The sequence below is a fragment of the Scomber japonicus genome, chromosome 9 (assembly GCF_027409825.1).
Source record: "Scomber japonicus isolate fScoJap1 chromosome 9, fScoJap1.pri, whole genome shotgun sequence".
Classification (NCBI taxonomy): domain Eukaryota; kingdom Metazoa; phylum Chordata; class Actinopteri; order Scombriformes; family Scombridae; genus Scomber; species Scomber japonicus.
Window position 1 is genome coordinate 29,945,975 of NC_070586.1, and position 24,866 is coordinate 29,970,840.

Sequence of the window (24,866 nt, forward strand, 5' to 3'; positions counted from 1 at the left end):
AAGCTTGAAAATGCAGTCTACACAAAGTGTTTCAGTCACTTCATTGTTAATGTAATAACTGCCATGGACGCACAGGCTCAAGGCAAACAGGCATGTTTGATTAATCTTTAGAAAAAGGTTTCCATTGTCCTCCAGTAGAGAGAGAGGGACTTGGTTTGAAGGGAACAGTAAAGCTCCAACAGTTGGTATGCCAGGGTGGCAGGTTTGCTTCCAGAAGGGGCTCTGTGAGAACCCGGTGGGAGCCAGAGCGCTGCAGAGCTCTCCCTCAGCTCAGACCTGGCCCACATCACTTCTACAGTCTGTTACCAGAACCCTTCTGGAGTCAGTGTTGCTCTCCGCAGCCTACACAGCCATGTCCAAAATAATGTGCATTGCCAAAATAAGCCCTGACAACTGAATGAAATGGAGGCACTGATTTGAAGTGACGTTCTGCTTGTATTATCTGCCCCTGTGACAAAAGTCGGAGCGTTTAGGCTTTGACAAATCCCACAAGAAACTAGTCAAAAAAGTAAGCCAATTATCGCACATGCCGAAAAAGACATACAGTAATAACCACTTCAAGTCAGAAAAGGTAAATAAACTGACATGCAAAACAGATGTCGCATCCAGACAGTAATCTCCTCCACTGGAACCCAACACAGGCCTTGTAATTTCAAGAGGAAGAATTCAACAATCTCCCACTGGATGATTCCATTTATAGCAGCACTTGCATCTAGTGATCCAGATTTAGGGCAGAATTATTTGTGCATCAAATTGAATTATGTGAGTAATATGTGTGAAAAGGGTAAACCTAACTGTAGTGTGCCAGTCAATCACTCACAGCAAACAAACAGATCATTAGTCACAAAAGTAACGACATACCTCAGCGCCCCACAGGTACTGCGCCCACACAGTTATGTATGATGATGATATAGAATGTTAACCTCTTCCACTCCCCTCCTCCCTACCATACACCCAGTTTTTGTCTTTTTTAGGGGGAAGGAGTGGGGATTTATAGGGCAAAATAGCAGCTCAACGATATATACGTCACACAGAAATTGTATAAATCACCTATAAGCTGGTAACCTGAAGATTAATTAGAGATGCAGCTCAGCACTGTGTGTCAAGTTTTTCAAAAAATAATAGATGTAACAGACATGTTTTGATTGAGTGCCTGTTCACATTTTAAAAGTTAAGAATGTATAAAGGGCTTTGAACATTATGATGGAAGAATGTGATAGTCACTCCCATGCTCAATTAGTGCAGCAGTTTTTGTTAAACAGATTACGTGCGAAATGTAACCATTTTTGACGACTCAAGAAGTAATAAAAATGGTCCTAAATACCATATTCAAACACCACAGAAATATTCATGCTGTGATTTGGTATCAAAAAAAATTTCTGTAAGAATTGCATTTTTGGATGGCAAGCATTTCCGTTCTGGAAATTGCTCAGAAATAAAATGTACTGTTAATATACATAACTGTTTTTACATTGTGGTTGTAAAGTTTCATGAGCCTGTGATTATCCTAAAAGGTCAAAAACAGCTCATTTTATACAGTGAGATCAAGTTTCAAAAAATGATCCCACCACAATGAAATGCTTTTGTGGGGACGAACATCATCACACATAAATAAAATTAGGCTCATTGGATCCACAAGAATGTTGGCTTTCCAGTCATACCAAATTTAGACAATTCCATGACCCGGAGAGGCAATTACAATTTTGAGTGTTTTAAAAGGCCTTCCTGCTTGTATCTTAGATTAGTCCACTACAGTCTTCCAGGCATGCCTGCATCACCACCAAGCCAACTCTTTCAACACAGCCTTGGAAGTCAATTAAATGTTATCTATTACTCTGGTTTCTTTTAATGGTTATTGAAATTTGAACAATCGTAGGTATTACTCTAATGGAATGCCAAAAAATCCAGTGATGACCGGTGTCTCTAAAATGTAATGACTCATGTAAGGTGACATAATGACACGTGGAGAGGCGGGGAAAAAAACATGCAGGTATGGTGAACTCTGACTTACATTGAACAGGTTCGTCTTGTTTCTTTCACAGAAAAGTCCTTGGGCTGGCATGTGCTTCAGCTGTTGCCATGGGACACTGCTTCCTAGCAACACATCTCGGGCCCACTGTAGGTTCTGTGGAGGGAAATAAATAATTAAATGGGAAAACCCACATACATTTCTATGTATATTTGAACATATATAACACATAAGAAATCCGTGGGGGTAAGCTGTCCTTCATCAGAATAGACTATATCACAGAATAGAGTGATAAAGAGGTGTATATTAATATGCAGTATTTAAAAAGTGCTAAAAAGGGGAAAAAAAGAAAATTATGCCCATTTGCAAACAGGATAATGCAAACCTCTTTTCACAGCACGATGACTCACAAATCAGTGTCTATACCCGTGCCATGTTTGAAAAGATAGCAAGCTACTGACACTTCATGTTATCTATCACCAACTCAGTAGCCTATAGCATGAAATTACAGGCCTCCTGGTCAAAGTGAGTGAGGCAGTTTTCCTGACAACAAAAGGGACACAGAGGCTTTTAACACTGGAAGTGTTGGGTTGTGTGTGTGTGTGTGTGTGTGTGTGTGGGGTTAAGTAACCTGTGTCAACAGCCTCACATCAAGTGAGTGTGTCATCAAGTCACTGCCAGAGTGCCTCTGCTTTCATCCAAGCTGCTGAAAACTCTACTGGAGGCAAAATCTGAGGGAAACCGTACCAGCTTTGTAAGCCTCAATCAAAAGAATTGAGCCTCAAAGAAATGATCTTTATTGAACTTATTATTTTTTTGCTCCTGACTGTGACTACAAGAACAATGAAAAATAAAAAAGATTAAAGATTAGTCTTTTCGCAAATTATGAAGACGCTGCAGCTCGGAGCAAGGAAGCGTATGACGCTGCACACAGGAGCACTCCGAGGTCAAATGAACATATTACAAAATAAAATACAAAAAGATCTTTACCCTCCTAATTCACCCTTATTGAGTAGGGACAAAGATTGCATTAAAATGGTTTGACAAACACAGCACTGACAGAAGGATGCCACCACAGTGAAGCTCAACACAACTTCCCTGTGCCAAACTGGCTGAGAGCACTGCGCTACCACCCACACACACCTCTGCCCACAGAGCCTTATAGCCAACGCAGGCTGTTTCAGCAACTCGTGCATCACTGCAGAACTCACAGTCCCACAAGGAAAGCCGAGAAAGAACTCATTAAATAGCCCTTGCAGCTCTAATATACTTGTCTCTGAGACGATCAATTCAAAAGGTCCATGTGACATTTGAGGAAATTATAGGAATTCTTAAGACTCATTTTCTGTAAATACCACCATTAATGGCAGGGGGTACTGATTATAGGTGTATGGCTTAGGTTTAATGGATGACTTGGCCTGTGAAATTCGATGACAATGGACTTGTGACATCAGTTACCAGGGATGGACTGACCTGATGGGTCTTGCTATTGGTGTAGAAGAAGGCCAGGCGGTAAAGACTCTTGTAGTGCTGAGGGAAACGGCTGAGGCAGAGGAAGAGAGCGCTCCTGCACATTTCCACCAGCATTCGCCTCTGGTCAGCATGTTCTGCAGGCAGGGCCTTGGGCACCTCGATCACCTCAAGGGGGGGTTCTGGCTTCCTCTTGCCTTCAGTGACTGGGGTTTGAGGAGTGGCGTGTTGAGAGGAGGCTTGCTTTGGAGGGGTGGCTGGGACGGACAGAGGGTGAGGACAGGGATCTGCAGAGACTTTGGGGGCTGAAGTCTCGGGGAGTGTCACCACCACGGTGTCTACTACTTCATGGATAATCTTCTCTTCTGTCTGGATGCCAGTATGTTCTCCATGTGATGCTAAATAGGATTCAAACCAAAGATTCAGGACTTAGAAAAAAAGGCAAAAAACTGATTTAAGTATTACCAAAAACATTTAAATAATCAGAAGGGTTGTGTGAGAGGACTGAAATAGAAGTAGAACATTAAGCTACATTTTTGTGGAAATATAAAAAGAACAAAACAGAAGTAAACAGTGCAGTTGGAATGGTCTGAGAAGTTTTTACAGATGTTTAGATTTTTTTTTAGAAGCCAATAAAGTGAGTTGCCATTGGAATCCATTGTAACCTTTATAAATCAAACCTGAGCAGTGGATTCAGTGTGTTGCATGTTAGATAAGCTTTTCTCAATGCCTAATGTGGAGCATGTAATGTGCACATTTAAATACTTTAACTGCACATTGTCAACCCTAACCCTCAAACTGGTAAATAAAACAAAATGCTTCAAGTAGCTCCAGGAAATGGGTTATTGCAGTTTTGGTATACCTGTGTCCTCAGATGCTGGCTGCCCTTCCTTCACAGGTGTTGTGCTTTCTGATGATGATGAACTGGCTTTACCAGAGGCAGGTTTGTGGCTGCTGTCTTGTGAGCTGGTGGGATCTGTGAAGGCATCCTGTGTGGAGTTGGAGTCAGAGAGCATCACCACCTCACTGTCCTGACTGCGCTCTGCCAAAACAAACAAACAAAAAAAAAAACAGTAGTTGAATGGCTGCAGATCAAGACCAATCAGTTTTTGGGAAATTATGAAAAGTGTGAAGTTGCTTCTGTCTGTTATTTTTTTAAATTATTTTACTTATATTTTAGTTTGGAGACTAGATCTTTCAGTATATGTTGTGGTGTTGGATGGAGATTACTGTATCGTCTGTATTTCAACAAATTATCCAAGATGTGCAATTGCATACTTTGGCAGCATGCTGTGTAAGCCTTTTTTTCAAGCTGTTCGTGACTCATTTTTACATGCAAACATTCCTAGAAAAATATAATTATGAAACAAAAATAGGTCATGAGCTACAAATCCTTATTAGTGCATCAATAATGACACACGCAGTTGTTATAAAAGGGCGATGGTTTGTTTTTGTAAATGGTCCAAAACCAAAATGCGGGCATTCCTCTTAATTGCGGTGTTGTGCAGGCTCAGCAAAAAAAAATAAAAATAAAAAAATCTTGGAAGGGAATTGTAAATAACAGAATCACAATGGCAACAAGCTTGCTGTTTTCAGAGAATAATGCACACAAGGGACTTTTCAAAAAGATTCACAGTCATGAGTTAACAGCAAAGTTACTATGGCACTGTAGATTTGTGTAAACAGACAACTGTGTAATGAGTGCTTCCTGCAAGAATGAACTGCATTATTAGTCTTATAGAACTGTTTTCTGACTGAAAACATAGCCTCTTAAAAAGAGTTTGGTGGGTTTGGAGAGCAGTACCATTCAGGGAAGCCAGCCACATTGGAGACCTGGGCAGGCAGTAATCATGGTCAAACTCGGGTGAGGCTGTTGAAGATATGGGGAGCTGGTTTTACAATATAATCAAGAAAAACTATACTGCTGAATTTACTTTAAAAAAATGCAATTAGCACATTTTCCTTAAAAAAAGAAATCACATGACAATTGAGTACAGTTTCAATGCCACTCCCCTTAGAAATGTAGAACCCAATTCAGACACAAGTTTCTTACACAACGCGTATGTTGATATTATCTGGATGGTCTAACACAGCTCATTTCTGAAAACTGAAACAATAAGGGCATAATCTAAGATATGATCAATGGATAAAGCCAAGGGCTGCTTATTCAGCAATATGACAGAGACACTTTAAAGCTGTGCTCAAGTTCCTGGAAAGTCACCCAGGCTATCGTGTCCTATAGATCTCCTACTTTACTGTCAACAGAGCAGCAGATGTAAATAACACCCTGGTTTTGTTTTTAGCTCTGAAGAGTCCAAATCATGGTAGAAATCCAGAAGGAACTAATTCAGTTGTGGAAAATGAACAAGAGATCACAAAAGAGCACTTAGCCTGATAATGATGTAAGAAATACGTGTCTGAATTAGCTCCTACATTCTCATCACCCTGATGTGCTTTAAGCAGGACTCAAGCCAAACAGATTGGACACCTACAGGCAAACATGTGTATAGTGGCGTCTCTTCTGACTTTAGTCTCAGTTGTGTGCCAATAATAATAATAATGATAATAGGTGAGCCACATTCTTTGTGACTTTGCTATTTTCCAATAATTAGACATAATATGCAATTATGACCAATTATTGTGAAAACGCCAACACATGATTTCGGAAAATATCTCCAGGGAGTTGCAAATCAAGCCCACACCAAACTCAAATAAAGTGTGACCACATGAAAAACACCAGACATTTGTGATAAAGGACTTATCCAGTAGTGAAGACATTCACCCCCATTAGAACTACATGCATATCAATGGCAAAGCAGGTGGTAAAAGCAAGCAGGCAAAAGAGGTAGCAGGCAGGTAGGTAGGTAGGTAGGAAGGAATCTGGAAAGGGAGACAAAACTGGCAACATGGGCAATATGGCTGCATTATTTGCACATTCAAGCTTAAAATGACACATGGGGTGGGTGGAAGGATGTCACCGCTTTCATTTTATGGGACACATGGGCCACAGCTGGTTTCCTCTGTGTTTTATAATATCCTTACACAGACTTAAAACTAATACAAATATTGACTTAAAATTCCTCAAATTGGCTTCTGTAATTCTGCCATTTACTGAACGTAGAAGTATGAAAAAACTGTTTTCTGTAAATTCTGAGGTCTTGGTGACACAATGGAATCCCACTTCACTTAAAATGTCTTATATGTAATTCAAACAAAGACAGTTATGATCCCAACACTGCAAAAATCGTTAATGTGCATGACTTGAGGTGAGTTATAAATGTTCATTGCACACACTGTACTGGTACATTATTGCATGCAACTATCAAGTCTGTTTTGTCCAAAGCAGTACTTTTCTGTTTTCACATTCAGCTTCATAAGAAATATAAACATTTCTTTGAGGGTTATATTATATTGAAAACATTCCTGCTTATCAGATCTGTCATGAAGAGTACCTCAACTGCTCCGAATGCATGAAACTTGTATCCTTGGCTGTGAAATGAAACCTCGAACAAATGTTGTTACTCAAAAGGTAAACATAAGATGAACTCCTCTGTCTCTAATTGACAAAAAAAGATGTCTAAAAAAACACCAACGAGTGAGCTAAATTAAAGGTGTGGTGCTAATTGACAGCAGATTGAAGCTTAAAAAAAGAAACACAAGAAAACAAAACAAAATCATCATACCTGCCTGCATTAGTGCATAGCAATGTTATTCTAGGATGATGCACTTGACCTGTGATGTTGAAGGCTTAAAGAAATTACAACAAAACAACAACTGTAAAATATTAGGAGAGGAAAGATGACTGGTAAAGAAAGAAAATAGGACCAGCAATAAAGCAGCGACTAATACACCAGCACACACATACACACACACACACACACACAGGTCTTAATGCTCTCTGCAAAACTCAATCTTCATATCCATTTGCTCCAGTGCTGCTGCTCAGGCATAGCAAAGTATTCAAATAATCAGTAGCCATATTGCCCATTTCACCACATCCCAATCAACCCAGTGCACGGGGATCATTGTCACTGAAACCAAAGCCATTAAGCATGGTGATTAGCAAATCTGAGCACTCCCCAGTGGGCTTCCTGTCCCAGTGCAGAAAGGGCAAAAAGGGCCCAACCCCAGAGACAGTGTCTAGGACTGGGACTGTACCATCAGCCTGCTGCTCCTCATGCCGCTGCTGCTGCCACTGCTGCCGTCGGAGTGTTTTGCGTTTGGCGTAATCGTGGTCAAACGGCGTGGCCACGTAAGGAGGTGATGTCAGACCTGGGGTGGCGACTGACGGGAGAGAGGAGCTGTGGACGTTCCCTATGCAAACCGACGAGCAGTTAAAGTCTTCGTCCATCATGGAGGTGGGTTTCTCCCTGTAATGAATCGAGGATAATGTTGAGGAGGAAAGTTTGATCAAAAAATGGAATATTTATTTCCTGGTGCTCACTTGTAGCTTACTTTTCATGAGACCTGGGAATGCTCGGCATGCTCTTCTCTTCCCCTCGAGCGAAAGGCCCTGTAGCAGCCTCAACTAGCATACTGAACAACGGCTCGTGTTCCAGATCAGGTACATTAGCCTCTAGCAGTTTTAGGATGGTGGCACTGAGACGGAAATGCAACTAGAAGGGAGAAAGTTAGAAAGGGGAAATCAAATGGTTTGCAGGTATATAGATCATTTTAAAAGGTGAATGCTTTCAGACAGTTATCTTACATAACGCTGCATCATTGTGACACAAATGGCGACTATATGAGCTACAAGCCACAGATGATTTACCTCCAGGGCCTCCATAGCCAGGTCAGGAGGATTATGGTAATGGATTTTCCGGGGGTACCTGGCAGCTTCTTCATGCAGATAGTGTGCTGCCTATAAATACAAAAGAGAAGAGAGTTAACAACGCAGCACGCTCTTCTGGCAGCGTAAATAAACTCTTAAATAAGTACAAAAAATGGATGGAGTAGAAAACAGCCACGTTTGCTGACGTCAAGGTTCACTGCCTTCACACAACCCCTCTCATCCTGTGCTGACCTCCATCACATCTGCCTCCACTGATCTAATCAGAACAACAGAGCTATGACTAACTCCATACATCGTTGTCTCTTGGGGGGAAAAAAAACATCTTGCGAGGGTGGAAGGACAGTGCTCTTTGTTTCTGTAGGAGGATTATGAAACCACTCGCAGGGAGAGCAAGAAAAATGGCTGCAATCAATTTAGTACCAAAGATTATACGCTATTGCCAACATGACAATTATGTTAAAACAGATTTGGCTTACCTAATTTACTCAGAGCTGCACAGTACAGAAGGTTCTGTACAGTACGAAGATTCACAGAAGTACTAAGATAAGTCTGTCTATTTTAGGTAGGGAGGTAATATAATTCAGGCAACTGAAATTTAGAGTACAGAAAGTATGTGAGCTCCTCGTTTTACCAAGATCTAAGGGGACCAGGTCTGCAGGTTTTGTGTCGATTTAGTGTTGATGTGTTGCAAATTACTTTGTAAGGCTGAAGCAGCACTTCACCTACAATCTTAACCATAATTAATCAACAGGAGGATGAAATCAACAACATTAAAGCCAGCGTTGAGAAAACTGAAGATGTGCTTTAACTCAGGTTCAAGTAAACATGGTATAATCTTTTTGTCCATTTGTCCATTTTCAAAGTTTTATCTGATGCTGAAGTAAAATTACATCTCAACATCAAAGTTCATCCTAAAAAAAAAAAGAACATTTTGACTGATGTTCTTAGATAACAGCAGTATAAGTCACATGTGTGGACCCTGAAGTCTCTGCGGTTGTTTACCTTTTTGTAAAGCTGCAGATATTCCACTGGAGGCTGTTTGCGTTTCTCTGCTATTTTGCCCAACATATAGTGAATGAGCCACTCTTCTTCATCACTGTCACCCTCACAACGGGAAGCCCCCTGGAAACACTGGGATGCTGTCTCTAACATGGTGTCTCTCCTTTCCTCCATCTGAAGACACACACACACACACACACACACACACACACATATACACAGCGGAGCCTTCATGAGTAATTTAGCTCGAGGCGCCAGATCAATTTACTCTGCAAGGAATTCACATGTGGAACAAACAAAAGTGACAGGATGTGACATCTGTTTAGCTCAGGCGCAGAAAATGTGACATTAAATAGGACACAACTTAAACTGACAGGAGATACAGATGAGCAACAGGAGAACTCCGCTGATGTCAATGTGTAAACATGTGCCTCACCTGTTTAACCACCTCTGGGGGGAGTTCATTGCGCCACTGCTTTAGCTGCCGTGAAGCAAACGAGTGAAGAGCATATGATATGGTACCATACTCGATCCACAGAGACAGGTTAGAGGCATCTATCTCCAGGGCCCTCTTAAAGCAGTTAAGCACTGCCTGGGAGTGCTTCCATATGGGTACATCACTTTTCAGCTCATTGGAGTTGAGCTTCTCCTGGATTCTGCTGGCCCTAGCTAAAGCCATACCAGCCCAGGAATCAAACCTGAGGAAAGAAATATATCGTCTCTTTATCAGTGCCAACAGAAATATTTCCAGTAAAATTACAATAAAAACACAAATGATGGAACCCTACACATGCACATTAATTTGCCTATGTTAAATACATGAAAAGAATAATTTTAGAAAATTAAAGTATGTTTATTCATTTCCACAAGAGTAGAGAAATGAAGTACCTGTTGGGACACACACAGATGTCGTGCATATAAAACTTGATGGCTTTGGACTGTTCCTTGTTCTTGAAGTGGTAATCAGCCAGCAGATAGTAGATCTCATTAATGATTGGAGGTGCAGGAGCACTACCTTCAGGAAGGCATGGCGCCTTAAGGAAATCAAAAGTCAAGATATCTTCAATGATTGTGATTCTGTGTGACAAATAGAGGTTTAAACTGCACTACAAATGATAATTAGATGGAGATATACAAAACAAAATTTTAAATAGTGGAGGGATACTGTTTAGCATTTTTTGGGTCATTGGTGATCTTCACATTCAGTGTGGGCCCACTGACTGACCTTTGTTGTCATGCTCTCGATGTAGGCTGCCACTTCATCCATGCTGAGGGTGGGTGTGTCACTTGAGGGTGCGATGCCAGCAAACCTCCTCAGCAGATTGGCCAAGTCCGCAGACACTGTGCTCGTCTTATAACTGTCAAACTCAGGCAATGACTTTGGTTTGAAGTACTGAAACATGAAAAGGGCATCACTCCACAGAAGCGCCACCTGTTAAACATAAGATTAATCCACAGGAAATGTTAGTGTCTACTTGTATTAGAGAGTACAACAGGGTGTCCTGGGGACTCTGCTCATGCTCTGTGGCATTACTTAATTTCAGTCAGAACAGCAGTCATCCAGGTGCACTGATTGTGGGAATGACACCCACCTGGTGGCTCGACACGTGCATTACAAAAATACAAATACCACAAGCCAAAATAGCTTCAAGGTGCTGTGACTCACCCTAGTGGTTAAATTCTCACAATATTGTTAAGTCATTTCATTGTCTAGGATATATATATATATATATATATATATATATATATATATATATATATATATATATATTTTTTTTTTAATTTGATCAAATGTAGCTATCCACAACATATCTGCTGTCACTCGAATTCGTTCTGAAGATAAACAAGAAAAAAGAGTTTAGCAGAGGAGAAAAAAACCCGACTGAATCACCTACAAAAAAAAAAAAATCAGCGAGTGAATATAATGCTTCAAATCAGAGTAAGCAGGTCAGGTTGAGGTCGATTTAAATATGTTCATATTTCTCATTTAATGCCATTATTCCATTAATACCATTTCAAGGTCTCGATTTATTTCAATAACATCAGACGTGTGCACCTTGCAAGCCAACAAAACAAACATTAATTTATCCATTAATGTGAGTAACAGGCTTTGTTTATGTAAGTGGCAGTCAGCTCTTGTTCAAACACCCTATTTAAGCAGGCTTGAAATACAGGTGAGAAATCATACCAATCAATCAAAACTTTGAACCATTTAATAAGTCATGTATGCTTATCCGAGATTGCCTTTGGTACTGCGTAACTGAACTGATTAACTTCTGCTTGGCTGGGTCACTTACAGTCCAAACAGAATCTATATGCATTTTCCTTGAAGGTGTTTCATAATAAATGATAATGTACTAAATTGAAAGCATGACTGTGTGAGTGTTTGACCTGTGGGGATGAGTGATCCTCGAGGAAGCGGGCCTTGCTCTTCTTACTGGGATAGGCATATAAGCAGAAAAGGCACTGCTCCAAGGCCATCTCCAGCTCCTCTTTGTAGGGATGACAGTCATTGTTGGAAGAGGCTGCAAGCTCTTTTTCTAAAACTCGAACCTTTACCAGACATAAGAATAAAGCTCTGTTAAACTGAATTAATCACACCAACATAAATATAATGTAAGTTAAGTGTACATCTATGTATGTAAATATTTAAGTGCATGAATGCATAGCAGATACAGTAAATAGTCAAATCTTTCCATTTTGTTTTAAAATGAAATGCATATATTCAAGCTGTACATTCACATATCACTTCAGGCAAATTTGCTGAGAGAAGTCTAAACTCTAATTTACATAAAACTTGAGGAGTGCGCCGTCTGAATTGCAGCACAAGGAGCGCCGGCCAAGATACTCATGGGCTGTGTTCAGAAGCATCAGGGAGGAGGGCAGCATAGGAGTGTCTGAGTCATCTGAAAAAAATTGGAACAGACAGGGTCACTGAGTGCAACATCTATCATGTCAGGAACACCGACAGAAAACTAAAGGCATGAAAACAAGGATTCAACAAACCTTCATCGTCCCCTATAGATATATGCTGCCGCAGCATACAGTTAAAAGCAGCTTCTTCATGCTTGATAATGCGATACAGGATAATCCAAGGCAGCACAGAGAAAAAATAAGGCTCCTTGGGATCGTCGGAAATGTTCATACTAAGATCGATCAGCTGAAACCACAACAGCAAGCAGACCATCAATTTACATCCCAGACAGACTAATCCTTCTTAATATAATATGTGTTTGTGCAATACTGTTTCTTTAGGAAAACAGTGTTGCCTTTAGCTCTTTTCTGACCTGAATTAGGTTGTTAGCCAGTCGAGCCATACTAGAGAAGTGGGGGACATTGCTTAGAAGCTCCAAGTCTTTGGTGAAGCAGACCTCAATGCCATCCAACAGCTTTCCAATGGTGCTGACCCACTCTTCCTTTGCAGGGGGAGAGCTGGTTGGAGCAGAGTTGAGCTGCTGCAGGGCTTCATTTAGAGCCAGCTCGCTGTACTCCAGACACTGCTGGTAGTCCTCTAGCTTCAAGAGTGAATTCTTTGCCACAGTGTGAAAAGAGAGAATGAGAAGAGTCAACCATCAAATATTTCAGTATCATGCATTTCCGGAGGAAGGAGATGAAATCGATGATATTGAATAACAACTAGCAGCATGCTGTATCTAACCTGCAGTAGCATCAGCTGAGCAGGCCGCTCTGGTGCTGAGCTCACAAACTCCAGAGGTTTACTCCTGCTGCCGTAATTAAGAGTGGGCTGCAGCAAGCGCACAACAGACTCAAAGTCTGCAGACTCAAAGAGACGCTGGATCTCTTCCAAAGACTGACAACGCTCCAGAGACTTCAGCCTTTTGTCAACCTGTCCATGGGGATAGATAAAACCAAGATGAAACCCGCAGCCAAAACGGCTAGACTTGGGAGGAAATGCTAATTGTGTTTTTTTTTTAATATTTACTTGTATGCTCTAAAAAAATTGAATTATATTACTAACACATTCTTTAAAAAAGGTATCTCAAAGTAAAGACTGATTTTTTATTTTCAAAAACAAAACAAAAATGTTATGGATGTGACATTTTGTGATATTGCAGTAGTTATAATGATAATCTGGAAATGAGAATTAGATTGAAAACAGAAAAACAGACCTCCTCCACAGAGATGGCTGAATCTACACGTAAGTTAGGCAGATTGATGGTGTAATATTTCCCTTCGGGGTCCTTTGGTTTGCTCTGCAACAGGCCTGTGCAAACATCATAGCTCTCCAGGGCCAACTCCATGTCTCCCTGTCAAGAGAGAAGAGAGACAATCGTACTTGTCACATCTGGCTGAGCCGAGTAGTAAGAACTCATAGTCAAGTATAAACAAAAAGACAAAATATTAACCATACCTGCAGGGCCAAGAATCGTGCCTTTAGCCAGTAGACACGCACCATAACATCCAGCCAGTCATCCTCAAACAGGTCTTTTTGGGATGAACCTAAGGCGAGGAGCAACAAATCACTCTGAAAATGCTGCCCGGGGAATTCTGAGTCAGCTGCGTCACTGGCAGGACAAATGCTGCTTCTTCTTGGAGACACTAGAAAATGGAAATATAATAAAATATTTTAACAAACCAGTTGAAAACATGTTCCCCACAAATGACTTTCCATGAGTTAATGAATCTTGTATGTCATCATGTTTGAAATTGCAATTGCAGAAGTCCATTTGGACCAATTTAAAAACGATAAAATACAACAGTGACATTCACCTAACTCCAAAATCTTGTCAGTAGTACTTTATATATAGCATATAACACAAGGTTATTGTAGCACTGCTGTGGGCTACATAATATAACTGTTAAAATACAATCAGCTATGACCCAGGTCCATAGTGGTAAGGCCCTTAGTTAATTCAAAATGTTGCAAGCTCAAGTGAGAGTTAGTACTCACCAGTCTTCCCTTTGTTGTGCAACCACTGCTCCAACTGCAACTCCATACAGGCCAAGCTCATTGTCAACATGCCCTGTACATAGTGAAGATATACCCCTTATTAGAGGTCAATGTGGCCAAATGGTGGAGAACAATAGTTCAACCTAAGTGATTACAGAGTAATAATGTCATAGTGCACATATTTTCCTATCCGTTGGTGGTTTAATTTACAGGAGATCTGAATGCCTTTAACGACCATCATTTCCTTTATTTCTTCATCACTTGAATAATTTATTGTCATTTACCCGTATGTGCTGGTTGCTGCAGTCCCGAAGCAAAGGGTTAGGAAGACCACTGCTGTGCTTCCTCCAGTTCTGATAGAGCTCCATTACCACAGCCGTGAGCCCTCGAGGCCAGTCTTCCATGAATTTTTGACCCACTGCCTTCAGATAGCGCATCATCAGGTCCAGTATACCACCATTGCTCATATTATTGAGCAAGAAGTTATGAACATCCTGTTGTTCTACAGAAGAGAATACACAATTTGTTAATATGATAGAAGTTTCAACAAACAGTTAATCATAAACAAACATCTATGACGTACTACATACCAGACTCCATGTATTCAACTGCGTCAACAGGTAAACAATTCCCATGTAGTGGCTGTTTGTCTTCCTTCCCATTACACTGTGTTTCAAGATTACTCAGACTCTCATCATCATTATCAGGATCAAACTTCTTTAGCCTGTAACAAACCAGAAAACTACTTAATACAAACAGAACTATAACAATATTTGTTTTTCAGTGGAGGTTTGGTGACGGCGATGGTAGCTACCTGGAAGGTAGATATTTATAAAGCAGTTCCTGAAAATCAATCTTCTCTTCTTTCTTGCATTTAGTGTTTCGAACACGAGCAGAGCGTCGCTTGGCTGTCTCCCCGCTATCTTCAATTGCACGTTTCCTTTTTGGAGCTTTCTTCACTTTGTCCGTCAGTGAAACTTCCATGGCTGTAGCTGATAATAGGCAAGTATGAAAACATGAAATCTTACAGCATATTAGTTGTTAAAAAGCATATAAAAAGTTGGGGTAGGGAGAAATTTTCTTAACACTAACCAACAGGGTGAGCAGATGTGGTGACTTCCACAGTGGTCTGGCTGGTGGTCACCTGAGGTTGTGTGCTGGGCTGAGGCAGCACTGTTGGCTCAGTAAGGGCAGTTGGCGGCAGGGATGAGCTGGGGCTGCTGCTTAGCACGGTGGTCTGGACTGTACTGACGGGGCTGCTGGGTTGGGGCAAGTTTTGAAGGCAGTTGGGGTCACGGTACTCCGATAAGTCAATCCTGCGACCAAGGCTCGGCCGCGGTGGCTCACATGTGGTCTGATGTTTGTACATTGCATTGAGACTTTCACCCACATGCTTCCACCTGAGATTAACAACAATAGTAAAAGGTTAAACAATCAAATGTGAGCTAAACCACGAATTTCATATTACTGCATTTTCTAGCTCTACAAACATTAATAGTATATATTGGTCTTATACTTAGGAAGATGACTAACATTTCCTCAAATCAGACAACAACCCAAAATTTTAAAATAAGAAAAAGAAAAACAGGAAAAGCAAAACAATTCTCAAACTCAAACACAGCAGCAAATTACTCACGAGAGGCAGCGGATGGGCTGAATCAGGACAAGGTCAGGTTTTGGCTCACAATAAGAGAGAGCCTGTCTGCGTTTCCGTATATCCAGTGCCTCTTCCACAATGGATTTGCGTTCCTCTTCCTCCACTTCCACATAGTGAATAGACATATCGCTGTAAATAAAACCACAACACAAAGGTTTGTATGTGATGTGACTAAAAGTGTGGGGCTCTAGCAAAAGCTCAGTCTAAACAGATGAAAATTAGAAATGCGGAGAAAGTATGTGTCACCATTTCATGAACATCTGCATTGTGTCCCTCTTCAGACAGGGCTGCTCCTCAAAGATTTTCTCCTTCAACACCAGACCTTTAGTGTAGCAATGATCCTTCTCGAGGGCTTTGCTGATGAAGTACAAACAGCCTGGAAACATTTATACAGATGACAATTACTTTCCTTTCCATACTTAAACTTTCCCCAAAATAATGTGAGAGGATACAGAGCAAAGCTCTTATGATGATCTATGACATACAGGTGTAGTCACTGAGCGTGTAGAGAATAGTTATGAGGTTGTCCAGGCAAGGCCAGTGGTCCGAGTTACAGTGCAATCCCTCCTCAAAGGCATGTCGAGCCAGAGGAATGCGCACCAGTCTTACAGCCACCTGGCCAATTTTGTACCACATGTTCACATCTGTGGAATCCAACATAACTGCCTAAGAAAAGAACAGAGCAGTGTTATTCACTTTTACCAATTTAGCCGCATACAATTGTCCAATGCCAGGATATACTTGTTTTACCTCCAAGTAAAACTCCATAGCTGTCTCCAGGTCTTCCCGTAATGCTGCCATAGTGGCCAAGTTTTTAAATGTAGAATACTTCAACATCAGCCCGGGATGTTTGAGACCCACTCTCTGATCCTCTGAGGGCATGGCCTAAAATATCAGAGGATAGAGTAAACAGATGAATGAAAACCTCTGATAGTCTCAACAAGAATAAAACGAGCAATTTCACAAATACTACTGCAGCATCGGTGCTTGAATTTATACTCGAAGATCTACAAACTGCAATGTGTTAATCATGTATTCTAAACAGTATTTTAATATATCTGTATAAGACTTTTCTGCAAAATGTTGCAAATGTGAATTATGTTACTCGATTATTTCACATCAGTATACCAAGACATGTCTGGATCTCATATAGAATTAAATCACCACCTAAACAACCGATCCTCCTTGTTGATTAAATTGAATTAATTGCTGTGATTTTGTGAGAGCATTAAGCCGGTCTAAATGACATCCCAGGTACAAAGTATTTACAGTGTCCTGTGCAATCACAATCAGCAAAGATTTTTTGACAACCTTGACAGGATCAAAAAGTATGCTGTGTGATATTTTACCTCTTTGAGCAGTGGAGTTTTGAGAAGCTCATGGTAAGCCTTGGCAGACTCCTCAAACTTGTCATGTTTTTGAAGATCTAAGGCTTTGTGGTATAAAGCGAACGCCTCTGCTTCCTGCAGAAAAATCAGAAAACTCACAAACTGAAAACTCAGAAACTTCACAGAAGGAAATGTCTACAGAAGAACACATGCTTAATATTGCTAATTCATCTGTCTACCGTCTACTGCCTGTACCTGAGCCTCTTTTGTCTGACTTTTGTTACTTCTCAAGGGGTCTTGGGACTCATCTGCCGCTGTTGCAGCAGCATTCAATGCTGCAATGCGAATCTGTAGGGGGAAAAAACACAAAAGAGGACATCTATAAATAAACGGATGCATAACTCAGGATCATGGAGCTAATAAAGACAATATCTACAGCAGACAACAGAATGGTCTGGAAAATCCCCAAATGTAATCAATACAGACAAAGGATGCAGCAGATCAATAGAAATTCTTACCATTTTAATATCAAGAAGGCAGACCCTCCACCTTCACGTTTAGCAGCTTTTGGCTGGCTCTATCGAGGGGCGGAATTTGAATAAAGGGAGAGAGAAAGGCAGTAAAGACAACAGTTCAACGAGAGCAATGTAACATTATACATAGTACACCATGTTTTATGACCCACCACTAAACAATCGCCTACGACTCGTCATGGTTTCTGCAGAGTCTTATATACCAATGCCAGTCAACTGCCTTTCTAGTCTTCCACTTTGTGTGATGACAGGAGTATGTGAGAGCTTTTCGGGCTAAATAAACTCTAAGTAAACGATGAAGAAGCAAAATAACCGGGTGTAATCAACTATTATCACTTAGCACAGGGTTAAGGACCGACTAGCTAACCTCACTCTAGATGTCATTCAAAAGCCTGGTTAGCTTAGCTCTGTATTGGGGACACTGTGGGCAGTTCTCCACAACAAATAGCTTCACTTGTGAATCACACAACCTGAACTCCGATTCCGGTACAATAATACATTTTCATAACGGGCCAGCAAATTCAACTAGCTAACAGTTCGCGTTATCACCCAGGCTACGTTAGCTGACAATAGCAGACACAAAGCTGAACGACTCACCGTTCATTCCCATTTTAACTGCATTTGTAACGTTGCTATGACCATACCGAGGCAGCAGAGACGGAAAATACTGCCGTCGAGTGTGAACATGAAGCACAAAGTAAGTTTGAAACTTCAAATATTCATCATCCTTTGTTGTTGTTAATAATGTTGGGACCGTTTGCGTCACCACATGACAGTTGCTACCCGCCAATTAGTAAAATCGTCCCTCATTGGTCGTCTCCGCTGTGGGTGTATTCATGTGACCAATCAGGTATTAGAATATTGGTAAAACCATACTATGCACACTGTACGTGCTGATGTGCCATTCAACCAGATAAGTGCTCCTTATTCATTACCTGCAATAAAGATATACCAAAAAGTAATACATTTAGTGTCATTCCTAATTTATGAAATGGTTTTCAAGCCTGTCGATTTTCTATTAAAACATACACACAACACAATATAGTTATTACCAAAGTCTTGAGGATGCAACATTTAAAAACACCATCTAAATCTAATGTTATAAGAGTATAAAGATGATCAAATTAGCAGCTTGTAGCCAAGATTTATTTTTAAAAAAGAAAAAAAAGATTATTATTGCATATTCAAAAAACTGCTATATTCTGCAACCCTAAACAAATATCATTGTTTTACTTACTGCAAATCCGTGCCTATAGCCTATAGTGTCTGAAATGTTTCTGATTCATTTGTCAGCATTTGTAATGTGTATAACCACCCTGCATGGCAAACAGACAACCACTAGAGGGCAAACTTTTATTATAATCCTTTTAAAATGTATCCTGAAAATTCAAATTGATCATCTGCAGATTTGCTTTATGCTGTTTTATTGCAACACTTAATTGAGAGATTTACATCACAACAATATTGCTGTTAATATTTTATCTAATAGTTTTAATGATATTTGAGACAGATGATGCAAAATGGTGCAAAGAAGTGTCTTCTATGACAAAAAGTGTTTTTTCTCCTCCACCACCACCAGGCAGCAATTTGAGAGTTTATACAGTAACATGACTGATACATTATGTCTGTGTCAGGATTTATGATGGCAAATTGTAACAACTTATGCAGTTTTTAGGAGTAACAGTATACTGTTTTGTCCTCAGTGACCCTGTCTGTTGCAGTCCCTTTTTGCTCTACTGCTTATCCCTGCCTCCTCCACCCTACCCCAGTCATCCTCACCCCACCCCATCTCTCCCCTTGCCTGAGACTGGCTGGCTGGCACCATTATCAATTCCTTCTGTCAGCATGCCTGCAAAAAATAGCTTACGTCACGGTCATTACAGGTTCTATAAAAGCCAGGGTAATGCAGATTCACTGTGCAGTCAGCCCAGCTACATTCCTAGACATAGAGCAGCCTGCTTCTCTTGTCATGGCGTCCACTGGTTTTGACCATTATTTCCCTCCCACTTACAAGAGGAGAGTGGTTGTGCGCAGTGCAGGATATGGAGCTGGTGGAGGAATAGGGTCTAGGTCTGCCTACTCCAGCCACTCTGCCCCAATAACTTCCTATGCATCTTCACGCAGAAGTTATCCAATACACAGCCGAGCTACTTCCGGCTACTCTTCTATGCTTTTTTCTGCTCCAGTGTCTGCAGCTGCCACTGAGCTACGCCTTGACCAAGCCGCCCAGGTCAGCTCTGAGTTCAAAACAATACGGACCCAGGAGAAGGCTGAGCTGCAAGACCTGAATGACCGCTTTGCAAGCTTCATTGAGAGGGTCCATGAACTGGAGCAGCAGAACAAGTTGCTGGAGACTGAACTCCTGCTGCTCAGGCAGAAGCAGACAGCGCCATCCAACATTCGGGCCCTGTATGAGCATGAGATCCGCCAGCTTCACGCAGCTGTTGACGAGGCCCGCCATGAGAAACAAGCCGCCCAAGACCACAGGGATGAGATGGAGGATGTGCTGAGGAACCTGCAGAAACGGTATGAAGATGAAGTTCTTGGCAGGGCGGAAGCAGAGGGAAGGCTCATGGATGCCAGGAAGGAGGTAGATGATGCTACACTGGGTCGTGCTGAGTTTGAGAAAAGAGTTGAAACCCTGTTGGATGAGCTGGCCTTCCTGAAGCGCCTCCATGAGAGTGAGATTGCAGAGCTACAGGCCCAAATCCAGTACAGCGCAGATGTGTCAGTGGAGATGGAAGTAGCTAAACCTGACCTATCTGCTGCTCTCCGTGACATTCGAGTCCAGTATGAGAAGCTGGCGCAACGCAACCTTCAATCAGCTGAAGAATGGTTCTGCGACAAGATGAACGTGATGACAGTAGGCACCACTCGCAACACAGAGAGTGCACGTAATGCCAAAGACGAGGTGGGAGAATACCGCCGGCTGCTCAAAGAGAGAACATTGGAGATTGATGCCTGCCGTCAGATGAACCAAGCCCTGGAAAACCAACTACAGGATGTGGAGGAGAAACAGAGTGCTGAGATCTCTGCACTGCAGGTGAGGAACTGAGTGACACTGAAATAAAGGAAAAGGGCTGCAAAATCATTTCCAACTCACTATAAAGTGTTATTAATTAATTTCTACACTTTATAGCAACTGAAATGAGTCAAACTTCTAATGTAGCACTTTGAGCATGCCAATGATATTCTGCATACCATAATGTGCCACTAACATGTCACTTTATCTTTTCTCTGTAGGATACAATCAGTCAACTGGAGGATGAGTTGAGGACAAACAAGAATGACATGGCTCGCTACTTGAAAGACTATCAGGATCTCTTGAATGTGAAGATGGCCTTGGATATAGAAATTGCAGCCTATAGGTCAGTTTTGTGTTTTCAGTTGTGAGATTTAAATGAATTCTATTAACAGCAGTAATTAAAAATCTAATGTTCTTTGTGTGTGTGTGTGTGTCTTAGGAAGCTGCTTGAAGGAGAGGAGAACCGCTTGAGTGTGGCTGGACCAGGATCTGTCAGCGTTTACTCCCAAGCCATGTACGCTGCTCCATCTTATGGAAGATCACTTTATTCCATGCAGTCTCAGCTGAGCTCTGCGGCTCCGTACCTACTGAGCTCTCGCTTGTATAGTTCATCGTTCTCCACAGAGGAAACAATATCTGCAAGTCAAGCACAGCAGGCAGAGGCCAGCCCTCCTCAAGAAGAGGAGGAAGAGCAGGCGGAAGAGGAAGAGAAGGAGGAAGTAGAAGAGGAGCAGGGAGACGAGCAAGAGGAGGAAGCAGAGGAAGAGCAGGGAGAGGAGGGAGAAGAGGAGGAGGAGGAGGCAGAAGCAAAGGAGGAAGAGCAGGAGGAGGGTGTGGAGGACAAACAAGAAGAGGGAGTGGAAGAAGCAGATGAAGGTTTGTGTGTTTAATGTATGTTTAATTGATACGTGTACGTGTGTTTTGGTAAATGAATTCTAACTTTTCTCTCACAATTATGGAAATGAAGAAGGCGAGGCAGCAGATGGCGCAAAGGAAGATGAGGAGGAAGGAGGAGAGGAGAGCCAACAAGGGGAGGATGACGCTGAGCAGAAAGAGGAAGAGGGTGATGCAGATGGCGAAAAGGAGAAAGAAGAAAGTGAAAAAGAAGAGGCTGATGAGAAAAATGGGAAAACCACTGCTTAAATTTACATGCTTTAACACCTGCTAGCCTGTAACTGAAGGATGTATTCTCCTGTGGTGCTCTTTCTCTCTCTCTATATATATATACAGATATTTCTGTAATTCAAACTAAATGAGAATCTCTTGACAATATGTTGATCAACAAAAATCCTCTGTACAATTAACTTCAGTGACTCACAGCATGTACGCACGCGTGCACACTGTACGAGCAAAGAAACTAAACAACAGCAAAGCTAATTATTTAATTGATCCAGACAGAATGTGACAAGTGTCAAAAAGTAGATATTCTGCTTTGTGGAGATTTGTTTGCGAACACCTGTGTGCTTTACTGTCACCAAAAAATGCCTGTAAGACTGTCTGAATGTGCAATACTCAGTCTGAAATGCCTTACCTCAAGTCCTCACTGAGTGCTTTCCATGATATGCTGCATTGAATTCAAATAAAGCCTTGAAGCCTTGTTAACCTAGAGCTAGCTCAAAGATTTTCATTTCTGCTTATAAACACAAACAGTTGCAATTATGCGTCAAGTCAAATGACATCTTGCAAAAAATAAACACATTAGCAGAAAATTACATTCAATATCCAAGCGCTGTGACTCATGTTCACAAGCAAGGATAGACATTTTACTTGCTAATTAGGCAAGGGCTCTTTTTCTTGCGGGGCTTTAAACAAAATGTTCCTTTCTCACCACAATGTTAATGGAGGTTAAAAGAAAAAGTACACAGATGACAGCCAAAGAGACATTGCTTCCCCTTCATTTTGGCAAATCACTCCACAAATAACAAGAAGGGAGGGCTCAGCAGATCAGCCAAACCAAGCCATCAGCCAAAGTTTGGATTGGTTTTAAATATTACGTTTGACTTTTTTTAAACATGAACTGCAAGTAAAGCCCTTTTGGATTTCTCTTGACTTGGCTAAACCAAATTCTACTGTAAAAGAGATGAGTTACAACTACGTTTTTGTCTTTATCTCGATTCAGCAGGTCGCCTCTGTCCTGATATGCCTACAGTCTCTGTTTGATCAGTGAGCTGACACCAGTGTTTTTCCTGCTGCCGCACCCTCATCCACATCACTGTCCATAAATCGGGGCGCATTGAAACCTTTATGACTCAGCTAGTCTGCTGCACCAAAGAATCTGGCCAAGTGTCAACTCCAGTAGGACACCAAGAGAGGGAGAGCAATTTCATTATTTCATTAGGAAGAGAGGGAGAAAGATTGAGAAGTAATTGAGGAGAGAGAGGAGGAGTAAAGAATTAGCTCACTGCACTAAACCTTGATAGAGGACAGACTGTTTTTTTCCCCAGCAAAGAGGTGGAGGGACCAGGGATTTCCTTAAGGCATCTGCAGAGATGCAATACCTTTCACACAAATGAACTCAATCCAATCCAACCCCACCCCACCCTCATACACACACATCCTGTATTCTCTTCTTGCACACAGATTCAAGCAGATGGGTAGATGTGAAATGGGAGCTTGTGTTTGATGTGTTTGCTGTATACTTGAAACATTGCATCATTTCATAACCGTAACATATGCACACACAGACTGTGTCAAGGCAATGCCCTGAACTTCTTGTTCCTCCTCTGCCTCTCCATCCTCCTTGTCCTCAGTTTACCCCGCATTGAGCCAGACTACATTATCCCCCTCCTTCTGTTGTTCTCAGTTGCTACAGTAAGGCTCGAGCCGGTCCAAAGAAGCACTCAATTTAATCATTAGGAATACTACTTTGCAATGAATTTGGCTCTGCTTACACACACCTTTCACCGCTCTAAGTGATAGCAATATGGTAAATGTTTTCTTATTGATTAAAATCCTAAAGTACACTAATGACATATTATTGGCTGGGTTTTTTAATACAGAAACCACTTTGCAGACAAAATGCTGAAGTAGTTTTAGAGATCTTTGCAATAAATACAGTAAACCACCAGCAGGATATACGGATACTCCCTCAGGTGCTCATATCACTTGTGTTGCATGCGGCTGAGGGAGGCTTGCAGGGCTGTGTGTATGTGTGGGTGTATGTGTATGTTGGTGTGTCTTAGGGCACTGCGGGACACAGATTCCTTGTAAAAGTAGCATATCAAAGCAAGGTTGTATTATTTTTATCACATTTCATCTTTCAGATATTGAGTTTCATCCCCTATTTCATCTGTCACATTTGGGCTGTGAACAGACTGGTATATAAATCTTATAAGGCTCTCTCCCTCATGTGGGCATATGTTATGTGAGACGGAGGCCCATCACTGAGGTGCAGTGAGACCTCCCAAACACACAAACTCTTGATGAAAAACAAAAAGGGCTGTAGGTGCAGCAGGAGACATCATTGTTTCCTATAAAAGGGTAAGACAAACAAGCATCAGTGTTGTACAGTTATATTAAAAATAAATACAAGTAATGTGATTGTGTGCAGCTGAAAAGTTTGTTTGAATGTTATATTTATGAGGATAACAAATTCTACTTTATGTCTTCATAAAATAAACAAATAAATGATTTTATAACTGTTTGTAATATTGTCAGAGTTTTAAAAAAAGACTTCTCAGCTATCTTAAGCACTTTGAGCAAAACCTGGCTTGATCTGAGCCATGAAACATTGTCTACACAATTAACAGAATATCAGCTTTCTATTACAGTGGATATTACATTTCAAAAGGATGCAGTATACAGTGATACATTGTTTTGGACTCAATGATTGAAATCAAATCTGTAAACAAGTGTACTAGCTACACTGGCTGTTATTTGGTTTTATACTTGGGCCCACATGATAACCTTTGAATTTATAACAAAGTTGATACAAAGGTGAACCTGAAGGTGAACTCCAGTGCACTCAAAAGTACTGTATTGTACATGCAATAGGAAAAATACAATTACATTCAATCTTCTAATTAATATTGTGAGTTAATCCTCCCATATCTTCTGAAAAAAACATTTTCACCTTGAGAGAAACCCCCTCTTGATTATGTCCTCTGAATTGTCAGTGGGTGTGTCCAATCATTACAGAGACACACTGCTTCAGCCAGCCTCAGTCCAGACAGTGAGGGTGG

At 41.1% G+C, this 24,866-nt stretch overlaps 2 protein-coding genes across 3 annotated transcripts in view; one reads left to right on the plus strand and one right to left on the minus strand.

Moving 5' to 3' along the window:
* The window catches only part of cabin1 (calcineurin binding protein 1), a 36,762-nt gene extending 18,350 nt beyond the window's left edge, over positions 1–18,412 (minus strand). The window contains exons 1-31 of one of the 2 annotated variants that reach the window (XM_053325697.1): positions 18,258–18,412; positions 17,646–17,704; positions 17,383–17,475; positions 17,149–17,262; positions 16,550–16,684; positions 16,285–16,465; positions 16,046–16,175; positions 15,779–15,928; positions 15,235–15,542; positions 14,957–15,134; positions 14,733–14,866; positions 14,427–14,644; positions 14,143–14,215; positions 13,603–13,790; positions 13,361–13,498; positions 12,889–13,077; positions 12,518–12,760; positions 12,237–12,390; positions 12,021–12,136; positions 11,622–11,783; positions 10,456–10,662; positions 10,119–10,264; positions 9,667–9,928; positions 9,234–9,404; positions 8,211–8,300; positions 7,895–8,055; positions 7,598–7,809; positions 5,244–5,309; positions 4,302–4,481; positions 3,443–3,837; positions 2,012–2,125 (exon numbers count right to left, since the gene is read on the minus strand). In XM_053325697.1, coding sequence (XP_053181672.1) covers positions 2,012–2,125; positions 3,443–3,837; positions 4,302–4,481; positions 5,244–5,309; positions 7,598–7,809; positions 7,895–8,055; positions 8,211–8,300; positions 9,234–9,404; positions 9,667–9,928; positions 10,119–10,264; positions 10,456–10,662; positions 11,622–11,783; positions 12,021–12,136; positions 12,237–12,390; positions 12,518–12,760; positions 12,889–13,077; positions 13,361–13,498; positions 13,603–13,790; positions 14,143–14,215; positions 14,427–14,644; positions 14,733–14,866; positions 14,957–15,134; positions 15,235–15,542; positions 15,779–15,928; positions 16,046–16,175; positions 16,285–16,465; positions 16,550–16,684; positions 17,149–17,262; positions 17,383–17,475; positions 17,646–17,648 — 4,911 coding nt within the window. In that variant the 5' untranslated portion in view covers positions 17,649–17,704; positions 18,258–18,412. The remainder of the gene's footprint in view (positions 1–2,011; positions 2,126–3,442; positions 3,838–4,301; positions 4,482–5,243; positions 5,310–7,597; positions 7,810–7,894; positions 8,056–8,210; positions 8,301–9,233; positions 9,405–9,666; positions 9,929–10,118; positions 10,265–10,455; positions 10,663–11,621; positions 11,784–12,020; positions 12,137–12,236; positions 12,391–12,517; positions 12,761–12,888; positions 13,078–13,360; positions 13,499–13,602; positions 13,791–14,142; positions 14,216–14,426; positions 14,645–14,732; positions 14,867–14,956; positions 15,135–15,234; positions 15,543–15,778; positions 15,929–16,045; positions 16,176–16,284; positions 16,466–16,549; positions 16,685–17,148; positions 17,263–17,382; positions 17,476–17,645; positions 17,705–18,257) is intronic. The other variant, XM_053325698.1, reaches the window with a different exon arrangement.
* Positions 18,413–19,629: 1,217 nt separating this feature from the next.
* neflb (neurofilament light chain b) lies at positions 19,630–21,828 on the plus strand. Its single transcript, XM_053325576.1, has 5 exons — positions 19,630–19,786; positions 19,847–20,703; positions 20,904–21,028; positions 21,125–21,561; positions 21,653–21,828. The coding sequence occupies exons 1-5, from the start codon at positions 19,630–19,632 to the stop codon at positions 21,826–21,828; spliced, it is 1,752 nt and encodes a 583-aa protein (XP_053181551.1).
* Positions 21,829–24,866: the final 3,038 nt, after the last annotated feature.